This window comes from Macaca nemestrina, chromosome 12, assembly GCF_043159975.1.
Source record: "Macaca nemestrina isolate mMacNem1 chromosome 12, mMacNem.hap1, whole genome shotgun sequence".
Classification (NCBI taxonomy): Eukaryota; Metazoa; Chordata; class Mammalia; order Primates; family Cercopithecidae; genus Macaca; species Macaca nemestrina.
Window position 1 is genome coordinate 48,570,821 of NC_092136.1, and position 15,082 is coordinate 48,585,902.

The window sequence follows — 15,082 nt, forward strand, 5'->3', positions numbered from 1 at the left end:
GGATTAAATGTGATTAGGCCAATTGAAAAATTGCTTGCTATTAATATTTTTCCAGGATTGTAAATAAAAAGCCTCTAATGAAGGATCTGGCTGTCACTGAGAGGCATTTAAGATATTTTAAATTTGTCTGACCATGTCTCCTCATTACATATGATCCCTTCTTTCTCTTCCTTATTCCTTTTATTTTTTTAACGCAGGTAAGGAATTTTTATTTTTAGTCCCATTATGGAAATTCTCATGCATTTTGTTTTGTTGTTTTTAACCATGAATCAATGAATGAAAAAATAACCCCAGAGAGAGAAGAGCAACTTAAAGGACTCTCCCTTTAAACACTTTTATCGATAAAAGTGGAGAATGAAATATTACCATTGCGGATTTGTGTTTTGCTCTTCTATCTGTGTAACCTGGGAATGTTTAAGCCTCGTTCTCACTTTAGTGTGAATTATATCATTCAGCTAATTAGATCAGCACCTGTCTACTATTTTGTCATTGGGAGTTAACTAGCATTTAGATGGGGAAGGAGGGATGGATTTTGCATGATTTGGATCGGTTTATGCTGAATTGTTGACTTTATTATTATTTTGAGACCGAGTTTTGCTTTTGTTGCCCAGTCTGGAGTGCAGTGGTGCAATCTGGCTCACTGCAACCTCCACCTCCCAGGTTCAAGCGATTCTCCTGCCTCAGCTTCCTAAGTAGCTGGGATTACAGCATGTGTCTCTACACCGGCTGATTTTGTATTTTTAGTAGAGACAGAGTTTCTCCATGTTGATCAGGCTGGTCTCGAACTCCTGACCTTAGGTGATCAGCCCACCTCGGCCTCCCAATGTGCTGGGATTATAGGCGTGAACCACCACGCCTGGCCGAATTGTTGACTTTAAACAAAACCATTTGGATGTCTGGAAAGAAGAGAAATAGGTGTTAAGAAGGTTTAGACAGCATGATGACACGCTTGTAATCCCAGCACTTTGGAAGACTAAGGTGGGAGGATCACTTGAGCCCAGGACTTTGAGACCAGCCTGGGCAACATAATGAGAACCTGTCTCTACCACAATTATAAAAAAATTTAGCCGGGCATGATGGCATACTCCTGTGGTCCCAGCTACTTGGGAGGCTGAGGTAGGAGGATCGTGTGAGACCACGAGGTTGAGGCTGCTGTGAGCCATGATTGCACCACTGTACTCGAGCCTGGGCGACAGAGCAAGACCCTATCTCAAAAAATAGGGGTGGTGGGGGGAAGGCACTGGTCCCCCTGATCTTCCCATCCTGCAGGGTCCAGGTCACTGCTGGATTCATATTCGGATCAATTTCTAACAGGCAGATGACTTCCTAGCTGTGGGTCTCTATTTTATAGGTTTCTCATGAGAGAAACGAATTCCGTGTTTAGTGCCTGGAGTCAGGATTTGAGATGTAGTCCGGATTTAAGATGTCAACTGTTTAGAGTTGTTTGGGAAGGGCAACTCCCTTGAACCTGGAGAAAGACATTGGGGCTCTGAAAAGTTAGTCTTGCTATCAAAGGAAAGGAAGCCCCTTGTCTTGTAGGGAGCTGAGCTTAGGCTCAACCCTTGCACTGGTAGAAGGCAGAGCCCCACAATGAATGCATTGTAGCTACGATAGATTGTCTTGAAGTTAACACAGATGTTTATAAATTACCTTATATCTTAAATTCTGAACTTCCCATTGTTGAAAAGTCATTTACCTACTGAGAGAAATAGATTGTCCCAGCTGAGCTGATATTACCATTCCAGATGCATTGTAGTCATCATCTTAAGCAAGTTGAGGTTTCTGGGTAGGTGGGTTATTTACTGTCCACAGCTCCAAGACTGGGATTCGGAAAGCAAGAACTTACATGATTTTTATCTATGTTGTACGTATTCAAACTGAACTCTTTATTATTATTTTTTACCAATATGTTGCCAAAGCCAAAGGACTCTTCTACATTTTTTTTTAATCACTGAGACAGAAAGCTCACAAGAATCCTGTGAGGCCAGAGTATGACCCATCCCTATTTTACAGTTGAGGAAATTGAGATGTAAATAAGTTAAAAGGAATTATTGTTAATATTTTGGTGTAATAATGATATTGCAATTAATTAAATGAATCATATTTAGAGATATATACTGTAGAATTTAAAATGTAATAAAATCAAGTGAGGTGTTGGGGTTTAGAGGGCTTATAGATGAAACAAGATTGGCTATATGTTGATAATTGCTGAAGCCAATGATGGATACCTGGGTGTCTATTATTCTACTTTGTGTATATTTGAAAATTTCCATGATAACAAGTTGGACTGACATTCAAACCCATCTGACTCTAAAAGCCCTCCCCAGCTTTTTTTTTTTTTTTTACTTTTTTGAGACAGAGTTTCTCCTTGTTGCCCAGGCTGGAGTGCAATGGCGTGATCTCAGCTCACTGCAACCTCCGCCGCTGGGTTCAAGTGATACTCCTGCCTCAGCCTCCCAGGTAGCTGGGATTATAGGCATGCACCACCACGACCGGCTAATTTTTTATTTTTAGTAGAGATGGGGTTTCTCCATGCTGGTCAGACTGGTCTCAAACTCCTGACCTCAGGTGATCTGTCTGCCTCAGCCTTCCAACGTGCTGGGGTTATAGTCATGAGCCACTGCGCCCGGCCAGCCCTCCCTTTTTCAAACTCCGGTGATACAACATGCTATTTTGGAAGGAGTAAGTTCCCTGTCATAGGAGATATTCAAATATGGTTCAAATGGCTTCCCAAATTTAGTTATATGTCACCGTATCCTACAGAGTTTAGGCCTACTCAGTCCTGATTTGGAGGAAGGGGTGCCAAAGGACAGTATGAAATTTCAGGGGGAAGATAACCAGTTTTTGCAAAACTTTCCCTAAGTGATTCTAATGTAGCAAATGTGTTACTCCCTTGGGAGTAACTGCATTTGGGACCTCTTGACTAGATAACTTTAAAGTTTCTTCATACTTTAGGAGCCTACAAGGTTGGGAAAACGACAAGACAAATAGCAAAGTGTAAAAATAGAGTTTCTTTTCAGCTCAAAACCCAAAGCATAGGTTGCTAATGCTTTCATTGCAAAACTCAACTTCCTGCCCCTGCTGGACCTTTTTAGTTTAGATTGGTCACTTCTAGTTCAACACATGTGTTCTCCACCCTTTCCTTTGGTGGGACAGGGGTGTGACACCCATGTAAGTCTCCCTACATTTATTTTTTCCTATGTATTAAAATATTTGTCACAGTACCATCTTGATATTTTCCTTATTTGGGGTGCTTTCAGAAAGTATCTTGGAGGAATAATGAGGATGGGTAGTTTCCTAAAGATAGGAAGAAGTTTGCCCAGCAAGATCTGGGTAATCAGGTCACATGGTTGTTACAGAGAGCTGCTAGTTGCTCAAATTCTAGGAATTAATTAACTAGGCTGCCAGCCAGGATTAGTTTTAGCAGAAACACATTCCTAGATCTTAGTTAAAAAGTATAGGGGAAGGATTAAAGTAGTAAGCAAATGAATTATGAGAGATATGAGCCAGAAACTGGGTAAGCAATAATATGACTTGATCAGGGGATCAATCAGAGATTGGAGCTAGATTACTACAGTGTAACATGTCAACAGCTTTACTGATAGCGTGCTATCAGAACTGACGTGGCTTAGGGTACTTGCCAGTCTTAGGGGAGTCTAATTGCAGCATGGCTGAGGAAGTGTTCATCATCCCATTATACTCTAATTAAACCCCATCTAATAATTTTGTTTGAGTATATCCTAAGAGGGGCCACCAGTAAGGAAACTGAAGTGTGTCTTTTTTTTTTTTTTTTTTAAGACAGGGTCTCACACTGTTTCACCCAGGGTGGAATGCAGCAGTGTGATCACGGCTCACTGTAAGCTATACCTCCCAGGCTCAAGTGATTCTTCTAATGCAGCCTCCTGAGTAGCTGGGACTACAGGTACATGCCACCACACCCGGCTAATTTTTTTAGTTTTTGTGAAGGTGAGGTCTCCCTATGGTGTAAGCCATTGTGCCCAGCCTAGAGTATGTCTTGAAAAGAGAAGACTACAGTTTTCAGGATCTAGAACTTATGCCATTTAAGGAACTGTTGGAGGTATTTTGTCTGAAGAAGAGAGTATTAATTGGAGTTAAATCACTGAATCTGAGTTTCTTTATCTATGAAATAAAGTTGGCTAGACTAGATCCCTTTCAGAAATAATAGTTGAAATTTGGGAAGTTGCTATGTGGAAGAGGAAGTGGACTTTTTTTTTTTTTTTTTAAAGGTTTTGTATTTTGGACATACATTTTCAAACCAATTCAGAAAGTAGAATACCTGAAAGTAATGGTGCTCTTATAAAACAGGATGAAATATTGATATACTAATTTTTTCAGTATGTTAAATATATTAAGTATACTACTTTGTGTTACACTAGATGACAATCTGTGCTAGATTTTAATAGAAACAACTGGTAGAAGGGTAGGTGTGGTGGCTCATGTCTGTAAACCCAGTGCTTTGGGAGGCCAGGTGGGAGGATTGCTTGAGGCCAAGAATTTGAGACCAACTTGAGGAATGTAGGGAGACCCGTGTCTATGGGAAAAAAAAAAAAAAATAGCTGTGTGTGGTGACGCACGCTGGGACTATAGCTGTTCTGTAGTCCCAGCTACTCAAGAGGCTGCGGTAGGAGGAGCTCAAGCCCAGGAGTTTGAGGCTGCAGTGAGCTGTGATAATAAAGCCCTTGTACTCAGCCAAGGCTATAGAATGAGACCCTGTCTCTAAAAAACAAAGAGAAATAACTGGTAGTAAGGGCTGAAAGTTAAAATACATTACATAGAAAAACTTAAAATTAAACAAGTCCTATTTGTTTGTTTGTTTTGTTTGTTTGTTTGAAATAGGATCTCGCTCTGTCACCCAGGCTCTGGAGTGCAGTGCCACTATCTCGGCGCACTGCAACCCCCACCTCCCAGGTTCAAGTGATTCTCCTGGCTCAGCTTCCCAAGTAACTGGGACTACAGGTGCATGCCACCACGCCCGGCTAATTTTTGCATTTTTAGTAGAGTTGGGGGGTCACACGATGTTGACTAGGCTGGTCTCGAACTCCTGACCTCAAGCGATCCACCCACCTCAGTCCCCCAAAGTGCTGGGATTATAGGCGTGGCCACCGTGCCTGGCCAAACAAGTCCTATTTGTTTATATATTTTTTCTGTGAATTGAGAATTCAGTTTAGTAGCTTAATTTTAAAATCTATTGTCCTAAAAAGTAGAACAAGAACCAATGGGGAAGAAAATTCAGGGAGACAAGTTTCATGGTTAAATATCTACAAAGGAACTTAGAAAGAGACATTTCATGATGGTTGCTCTCAGGTTGTGTTAAGAGAAAAACTTTAGACATATTTAACATAGTTTAATTCAGCAAAGAAGAGGTCACAATCGGGCAGCCCCTGAACTAGAATGGGTTCAAGGAGACTGCAGTGCAGCCATGTGGTGGAAGATTTGTGGTCAGAAAAGGAAAGTGATATACAGAAAATGGAAATGAGGTACAGAAACAGCTGAATTGGTTATGGCCTGACGTTTGCCTTATTTGAACATGTTTTGAACCGTTGGCCACCCTTGATTGGCTAAAACTTGGTGATTGGCACAAGAGTAGGTTACAGTTTGTTTACATGTCCAGCTAGGTTACAGTTCACTATGCATGGAGAAATTGTTAGGCTGAACTTAAAATGTGTTAGGAGGCAGGTTTAGGCTAAATTTAACAGTTGTAAACACAATTATTTGATGACTTAGAGGCTTGGCATGCACCTGTTATAAATGCTACAGACAGGATTTTTTTTTTTTTTTTTAAAGACGGAGTCTCGCTCTGTCACCCAGGCTGGAGTGCAGTTATGCAATCTTGGCTCAGTGCAACCTCCACGTCTCGGGTTCAAGCAGTTCTCCTCTCTCAACCTCCCTGCCAAGTAGCTGGGATTACAGGTGCCTGCCACCACGCCCGGCAAATTTTTGTATTTTTAGTAGAGATGGGGTTTCACCTTTATTGGTCAGGCTGGTCTTGAACTCGTGACCTCAGGTGATCCACCCACCTCAGCCTCCCAAAGTGCTGGGATGACAGGTGTGAACCACTGCACCCGGCCCAGAATGGATTTTTGTATAAAAAAGTTCTAAGCCTTCTTGTTAGTGCTAAGATTTCATTTTGTTTGTGTACAGGAAGATAAAGTTTGGTTTGATGTAGACCAAAATAGGGAGATAAACTGAACACTGGTAATAGGCTGACTTTGGAAATCCATGGCACAATTCATTGACACGGAGCTTTTAATTTTTCACACACCATTCATCTCTACAAACTTTTTCCTCATATTTTTTATTGGAAAATAATTTGCAATGCCTATTCTTTATAATTACTTCACATGCTTAAGTGTTCATTTCCTGTAAGAATTTTATGCTTTGTAGTGAAAACTCAACACAGAGGGTATTTTTCTTCTCACTCAGCAAGCTTACTTCCTGTTTCCATCTAGTGTCCTTTGTTTTATTAATAATACTCTAAATACTTTAGTTCCAATTTTTTTTGTGACCAAAACCAGTAAAAGACATAATACTTAAAACTGTGTCTTCTGGCAATTTAAGTTTAAATCAGGCTTTTAGTTAATAGCTATGAATTTAAATACCTTGAGCAGATTTCAAAGAATTTTAGTAATGGATTGAATTATTTTCATAGAATTGGCTTTGCAAAGTTCTGTGGTTGTAAACTCTTTCTAAAAGTTAATTGTATTAACATTATAAACATTTCCCCATTGGCAAAGCATCTATGATTAATTTTAAAGAAGAGGGAAGGTTAAACGACATGTGATTTTCATGGTCTGGCTGAGTGTATTTGAACAATACAGATAAGTTTCTTTGAGGGGAGAAAAAGTCCAAATAAGGATGTAACCAACTTTCTTCTGAAAAGTAACATGTATTTAATGTTTAAAGTGTATTTATTGAAAACTTGGTGGTGTATTCCATATAATTTCTGGGTAATAATGACATGAACCTTGAACTTGTATAGGTATAAATCTTCCCCATATTCTTGTAACTACTTTACAGAGTATTTATTGATAAATTTTTGTGAATTGTTTTAAACCTCCACCACTTTCCTTAAACCTCCAGACTTACTCTGCCAATTCTCTACCTTTTTTTTCTTTTAAATCGAGGTCAAGGCCATCCATGTGTGAACTGCTCACTTCACATTTCTCTCATCTTTTTGGTTTGAAAAGAAGAGATGTTCCTTCCCTTTTCCAAAACTTAACTCTTTTTCTTGTTCCTGTTTGTTCCTGTCTTCCCCAAAGTTATTACTGTTTGTTTGTTTGTTTTTGTTGTTTTGTTTTGTTAAGGCAGAGTCTTGCTCTGTCATCCAGGCTAGAGTGCAGTGACACAACCTGGTCTCACTGCAACCTCTGTCTCCTGGGCTCAAGCCATCCTCCTGCCTCAGCCTCCTGAGTAGCTGGGACTACAGGGGCATGCCATCCTACCTAGCTAAGTTTTGTATATTGTGTAGAGATGGGTTTCACTATGTTGCCTAGGCTGGTCTCCATCTCCTGGACTAGAGCTATCCACCTGCCTCCCAAAGTGCTAGGATTACAGATAGGAGCTACCACACCTGTCCTTAAAGTAATTACTCTTTAAAAAGGAATTTGTACTCACTGCCTTTCCAGTCTCTTGCTCTCCTCCTCTTATTCTCATTATGTTATAGAATTGCCAATCCCTTGACCATATTCACCATTTAGCCCTTTTGCTTATTTAAAAAAAATTTACTACATCCTTTTCTTGAAACTTCTGTTGCCCTGGGTAAATCTACTTCCTATTTTTCTTCCTGTGATTTTTTTTTTTTTTTTTTTTTTTGAGACGGAGTCTCACTCTGTCGCCCAGGCTGGAGTGCAGTGGCCGGATCTCAGCTCACTGCAAGCTCCGCCTCACGGGTTTACGCCATTCTCCTGCCTCAGCCTCCCGAGTAGCTGGGACTACAGGCGCCCGCCACCTCGCCCGGCTAGTTTTTTGTATTTTTTTAGTAAAGACGGGGTTTCACCATGTTAGCCAGGATGGTCTCGATCTCCTGACCTCGTGTTCCGCCCGTCTCGGCCTCCCAAAGTGCTGGGATTACAGGCTTGAGCCACTGCGCCCGGCCCTTCCTGTGATTTTTGACTCCTTTTTCTTTGTCTAGCCTTTAAACATAGGCATTCCTCCAAAGGTTTTGTTCTTGGTTGTCTTTAATAATGCTTTACTTGTTTTCCCTTGGTCAGTGCTTTATTCTTGAGGCTCTAATGTACTTAGATTGAAAGCTACTGATCTAGACCCTTATAGTAATGTGACTCCTTGGCTGTCTATGATGGAGATGCTGTGATGGTTAATTTTATGTTTCAGCTTGACTAGGCCGTGGGGGGTGTCCAGATATCTGATCAGACATTATTCTGGGTATGTCTGTGAGTGTGTTTTTGGGTCAGATTAATGTTTGAATTGGTCGGCTGGATAAAGCAAATTCCCTGCTTAATGTGAGTGAGCCTCATCCGATTAGTTGAAGAATGACCCTCCCAAAAGTAAAGGGGAAAGTCCTCCTGCCTGACTGCCTTCAAGCTGGAACATCGATTTTTTTCCTGCCTTTGTACTAAAATGGAAGCATTGGCCCTTCCTGGGTTTTGCAACTACACCATTGCTCTCCTTTGTCTCCAGCTTGCCAACTGCAGATCTGGAGACTTGTCAGCTCATAATTGCATAAGCCTTTCCATATATATGAAAATAAAGAGATGTCTCAGTTCTGTGCCTCACAGATACGGGCCCTTATGTCTCCCTTAGCTTCCCAGAGAGACTGTTTCCTCTTAATGGAGCTTGACCCAAAGACTGCTGACTGAGAATTTGCTCTCTCAGTGATCCTGATGGATGCTGACAGCAGTTAACAGAGAGAGAGAGACAGAGTTCCCTGTAAAAAATTACAGAAATTGGATGATCCCTAAATCTTTGTCTCTAGCTCTGGAATAGAATATTTCTGGAGTAGAACATTTCTAGACGATGACCTATCATCTACATGGGTTTTCTAAAACAACATATTTACTAGAGAACTTTGTATCTTCCCGTGCAAACTTCTTTCTTTGTTCCATGTATTGGCTAATGCATTGGCAGTGTTTTCTTATTGATTATCATATATCTCTTTCATTTATTAAAAAGTGTGTATGGTTATGCAATGTGAGGACTGCACACATTAATCATTTGTAGACTTCACCATTAAAGAACTTGAGCTAGAAAGGGGAGACAAGATGAGAATGTGTGTAAATGCAGTACAAAATAGAAAGTCTTGAGTGCCACAGAAGAAAAGTCTGTGCAAGATCAATGGAGAAAAGAGATGATTTGATGCTTTGGTTTGTTTGTGTGGAGTTTGGAGGTGGGGTGGGAGTATGGGTTAAGGGAATATGTGTAAAATATATGTATTTTTTATTCCAGAGAGAGCAGAGGGAAAAATCCAAAACTGTTAATGTTTGAGGTGAAATATTGGCAGCCTAGCTATTTTTTACCCTTTACAGACAAAACATTTGAGTTAACTTTCCGGATTCTATTATTACCTTGATATGTGACTAGATAATTATTATATTTAGTTTTTGTTAATTCAAACTCATAACTTGAATAAAAGGAAGGACCTAATTCATGAGAGACACAGCAAAAAATACAACAATTATTATTTTTTTAAAATCTTAAAATGCCACCTAAGGAGATTCAGAATCTGTTTTTAAAATAAGTAAAACATGAAGAACAGTTCTTCAGGGAAAGATGATTCTTAGGTGCAGCAGAGCTTTAGGTTTTCCCAGCACTGCTCCCGCAAAGGTCACAATGTTGTTTTTCACATTGTGTTTCTAGGGATTTTTAAGGATATTCTTTTGAGAGACAGATTAGCATGGTGATTAAGCATGTGACATTGAAGCCAGACTGCCTGGGTTGAAATTCACACTCTGCCTGTATTATCTGTATGACCTTGTGAGTTAATTAACTTATCTGTGCCTCATTTTTTTCATAAAATGGGAGTAATAATAGTTCCCACCTAATAGAGCTTTTTTTGATAAATAAGTTTATAAATGAATGAGTGCCCCTAGATATATTTATATTATATATAAAGTATATATTATATATACATACGTATTTTATATATATAGTGTGTGTGTGTGTGTGTGTGTGTGTATATATATATATTTTTTTTTTTTTGAGATGGAGTCTCGGTTTTGTTGCCCAGGCTGGAGTGCAATGGCGCGATCTCAGCTCACCGTAGCCTCTGCCTCCTGGGTTCAAGCGATTCTCCTGCCTCTGCCTCCCAAGTAGCTGGGATTACAGGCATGTTCCACCAGGCCTGGCTTATTTTGCATTTTTAGTAGAGACAGGCTTTCTCCATGTGCGTCAGGCTGGTCTGGAACTCCTAACCTCAGGTGATCTGTCCGCCTCAGCCTCCCAAAATTCTGGGCTTACAGGCATGAGCCACCGCTCCTGGCCCAAATGTATATATTTAAAAATATAAATTAAATATTTAAAAATATATATTTTTTAATTTTTTAGTTTTAGATTTTTTTGTTTGTTTGGTTTTTTTTTTCTTTTTATTTTTTGAGACAGGGTCTCATTCTGCCACCCAGGCTGGAGTACAGAATGCAGTCATGGCTTACTGCAGCCTCAAACTCCAGGATTCAAGTGATTTTCCCACTTCAGCCTCCCTAGTAGCTGGGACTAAAGGCACATGCCACCACACCCAGCTATTTTTTGAAGAAACTTTTATAGAGACAGGGTCTCACTCTGATGCCCAGGCTGGTCAAGGACCTGTGCTCAAGTGATCCTCCTGCCTTGGCTTCCCAAAGTGCTGGGATTATAGGTGTGAACCATTGTGCCCAGCCTAGAAAAGGCTGATTTTATAGAATCAAATACTAATGAAAATGACTGCTACTCTTTTCGGAAGGTTATTGAAGGAACTACATATTGTCTTGTATTTTTAAATGTTTTATGATTTCTATGATAGATTCATTGGTTATATGTAAGTGAATTTTAACTTGTTTTGGGGGGAGCAAAAGTTCACATTGAACTAATGACTGAATGCTTCTAAACTGGATACAAAAATACAAAATTCAACAAAATGCTATTTGTGTTCTCAAGGAGCTTTCACATTAGGACAAATATAAAACAGGATTTAATAATACGATGTTTGGTTCAGACTAAGTACTTAGAAGTATGGGGGGAAGAATTCCTTCATACTGAGTAATCATGAAGGGCATTGCCGATGAAGTTGCATTCAGTTGGACCTTTAAAAATTAATAGATTTTTGACGAATGTGGTGAAGGAAGTTTAAGAGGAAGGTGAAGGGAAAGGTCCAGAGGCAAGATAGCTTGATTTGTGTTTTATAGGAACAGGATATGATTCAAGCTAACTGGAACATACAAATCTTTAGGGAAGTTCTGGGAAATAAGATTGGATTAGATTGTGGCAGATTTGGAGTGTGAAACCAGAGGATTTGCTAGGAAATATCAAATCCCATTCTTTAGAGTAATATAGTCTCTCATAGTGGTTGCTTCTGTAATACAAACTGATTGATGTGTGATAGGTAGCTATGAGACTGATGTCAGTATAATGGGGAAATAGCATTAGTTCAGACGTAATCTTTCCCAGCATATTAAATTTTTGAAATAATCAGAAACAAACTTCTCACAACCTAAGAGAAAGCTTTAGCACTATGAAGATATAAGGAAAACACTGAGAATTCTGCAGAAGTGTCCTCTTATTAGTGAAAATGAGTGGCTTCAGGAACAGTTTCACATTCCACAGTATTAATCTGTCAGCTGTAACAATGTTTGCAGACCAAGAAGCTGCAAAAACATTTCTCTTTGAATTTTTTTTTTGAGACAGAGAGTCTCACTTTGTCACCTAGGCTGGAGTGCAGTGGCGCGATCTCGGCTCACTGCAACCTCTGCCTCCCAGGTTCAATCAGTTCTCCCGCTTCAGCCTCCTGAGTAGTTTGAATTACAAGTGCCTGCCACCACGCCTGGCTAATTTTTGTATTTTTAGTAGAGACAAGGTTTCACCATGTTGGCCAGGCTGGTCTTGAACTCCTGACCTCAGGTGATCCACATGCCTCGGCCTCCCACAGTGGTACTGTGCTTTTAACTTCATTGCAATTATTGTTGACTAGAAGCATATGTCCTGAAGAATTCATATCTCAAATGAGGAAACAAGAGCACCAGAGTTTTAGGCTTCAAAGGATGTAATGCTAGATGCAAATGGAAGCAGACATTTAACTGTGCAATTGTTTTTATAAGAACCTGTTATTGTTTGATATTGTCTGATACAAAAAAATTATTTTTATTTTTAGAGAGATGGAGTTTCACTGTATTGCTTGCACTGGCTTCAAACTTCTGGACGCAACTGACCCTCTTAATTTAGCCTCCTGGGTACCTGGGACTGCAAGTGTGCAATACCACACCTGGCTACATTGATATTCAGTAGTCCACCTTAACTCTCTTTTCCCCAGGAGACTTGTTACTTTTTAGTTGTGCTTTTGTAGAACTCGAAGTATTTATTTTTTTCTCCAAGTGTGTATATCACATTCTAGCAGAAAGGGCTCTGACATGTTTTAAAGGAAGGAAACTCATAAAGGAATTGTTGACCTAAATTTTCAGTTTAATTTTCTCACACAGAATCATCTTGTGTGCTGAGGCAGGCAGATTGCTTGCTTGAGCCCAGGAGATTGAGATCATCCTGGGCAACATGGTAAAACCCCGACTCTACAAAAAATACAAAAATTAGCCAGGTGGGGTGGCCTATGCCTGTAGTCCCAGCTATTTGGGAGGCTGAGGTGGATCACATGACCTCAGGAGGTCAAAGCTGCAGTGAGCCATTGTTGAGCAACTGCACTGTAGCCTAGGCGACAGAATGAGTCCTTGTCTCAAAAAAAAAAAGAAGAATCTTTTTGTGTGCCATAGTCACTGAAAAGTGTTATAGCTCTTGAAATGTATGCACTTTGTTCTCACTGAATTTTGAATTGAGAATGTTCCAATTCTAATTTTAAAGAGAATTTATATTTGAAATTTGCCCCAAATCAAGTGTTTTTATGTAGTGTCAAAACACTCTAAATGGACTCTGCTGTTGGGCTATGCTTGGGTGGTGAATTGATCTCCCTGAAAGCTGTAAACAGTTTTTGACCAGACGTAAACTTAACTTTTGAGGGATTGTGAGGATGTTTGTATAAGTTTATTAACCTAGAAAATGCCCATTCTCTTACATAAAAAACCGTCTTCTTTCTTGGAATTTGGGGCCTGGTTGAATATATAGAATTTCTGACTGATTAGAAGAGTCGTAAATGGGCTTGATCTCTTCATTTTCTTAAAACAGAGAGTCCTTTAATTTCATTTAGTTGTAAAATTTCTAAAGTGTCTATTTTAGGAATATTTGGAATGGAAAGGTCTTTATCTTTCCATTCTTACTGTAGTACATCCTGTTTCTACTACTGATCAAGTAAAACCAATGAACTAAAATCAGGCTTAGTTGACATTACTTTTACAAAGATAGAAATACATAATTTAAAAATTTGTTATTGATATGATTTACTTCCATAGCTTTGTACATATTTTCCTAAAAATGTGTTTGTGCTGTGCTGCTATGTAGCATTTTGTGGATCTTCCACTGTTAAGATAAAAACACTCTTTTAGTTACAGAAAGACCCAAATGGGACCAGTAATTTGCCAACTGGAAGTTCTCTTCTTCAAGAAGTTGAAGTACAGAATGAGGAGATGGCAGCTTTTTGTCGATCCATTACAAAGTAAGGAATTTTTCTTTATAAATGTTCGTTTGAAAAATTGACTTGAAAACCAGTTTAGTGCTAATAATGATAAAATTTTAAAAATTTTAATTATTTTCTTCTTGTGGCTAAAATTTCAAGTCAGAGTTAATTGGCATGTTACCACAAACTACAGTTGAACTTATGTCTTCACCTGTTAGATTTCTTAATATTTGGAAGAAAAAGTTGAGGTCAGACAGTAGACTTCTGATACTATAATAACCAGTAAAAAATATGACTTACCTGTAAATTTCAGTACACTTAAAAAATACCTACTTTTGTCTTAGACTTAATTTTGCTGTAAACTTTCTAGCATTCAAAATACTGTCTTACACATTTAAGAGATGATATTATAACAGGCAAGTTTAGAAGAGCAAATATATTTCTGAAGTTTAGAGAAACACATTTATAGAATGTTCTCTCAATCTTAAATGTGTCTAATATTCATTGTAGGTGAGGAAACTGAGACTCAGAGAAGTATCCTAACAAAGTTTACTTGGCTAGTCAGTAATATCAATAATAGAACCAAGTCTCTTTTGCTTCTGGTTAAGCATGTTTTCTTCCCATTATATCACTATATTAGTCATGACTTCTGTTACAAGTGCTAAAACCCATCTTGAACTTAAAAAGGGTCATGTTCACAACCCAAATAGCAGATAGAGGAAGGATGGGGCAGAGTTCATTAATAGCAAGATTCAGGAATTCATTACTATAAATCATCCCTCCTTCCTTCGATTCTCCTTGTCCACTCCCTTTCCTTTCCTTCTCCTTCCTCACTTTTCTTCCTCTGCCTTTCCTCCATGCAATTGAATGGTCTCAGTAGCAGAGAAGAAAAAGGAGTCCCCTTAGCGCTAGCCAGATAGGAAAATCCCACAGGAGGAAAGAGTGGAACAACAATCCTTGTGGCCAAGAGGATGAGAGATCTGTTATCTAAAAAAGGGAAGTAGATCACCAATGAGAGATTTTTTTCTGAATCCAGCATTGTCTTCAGTGTGGTCTGCTTTAAGCATAGCAGGATTTGGGGTTCCCAGAACATTTTTGAATATGTACATTATTTTAATGTTAAAGAACTTAATATTTAATGAGATTTTCTGGACGATTGGTGATATTTTATTAAAACTTTGTCTTCCTTTATGTTACCTTTTAACCAGCATTTCTTTTCTTCAGAATACCTTAGGAAAAAAAATATTATCAGTAGAGTCACTTTTTCTTGGCAAAGGTTACTCTCCCCAAACAGGCCTTGTATTTTTCTGTTAGGCCATGTTAAGTAACTACTACATTTAAGCTTTGCAAGTTGAGAAG

At 39.0% G+C, this 15,082-nt stretch overlaps 1 protein-coding gene across 4 annotated transcripts in view; it reads left to right on the forward strand.

Annotated features, from left to right (window-relative positions):
• The window catches only part of LOC105486951 (phosphatidylinositol-4-phosphate 3-kinase catalytic subunit type 2 alpha), a 118,663-nt gene that overhangs the window by 38,430 nt on the left and 65,151 nt on the right, over positions 1-15,082 (forward strand). For all 4 annotated transcript variants that reach the window (XM_011750137.3, XM_071075021.1, XM_011750138.3 and 1 more), the window contains one exon: positions 13,653-13,762. In XM_011750137.3, coding sequence (XP_011748439.2) covers positions 13,653-13,762 — 110 coding nt within the window. The remainder of the gene's footprint in view (positions 1-13,652; positions 13,763-15,082) is intronic.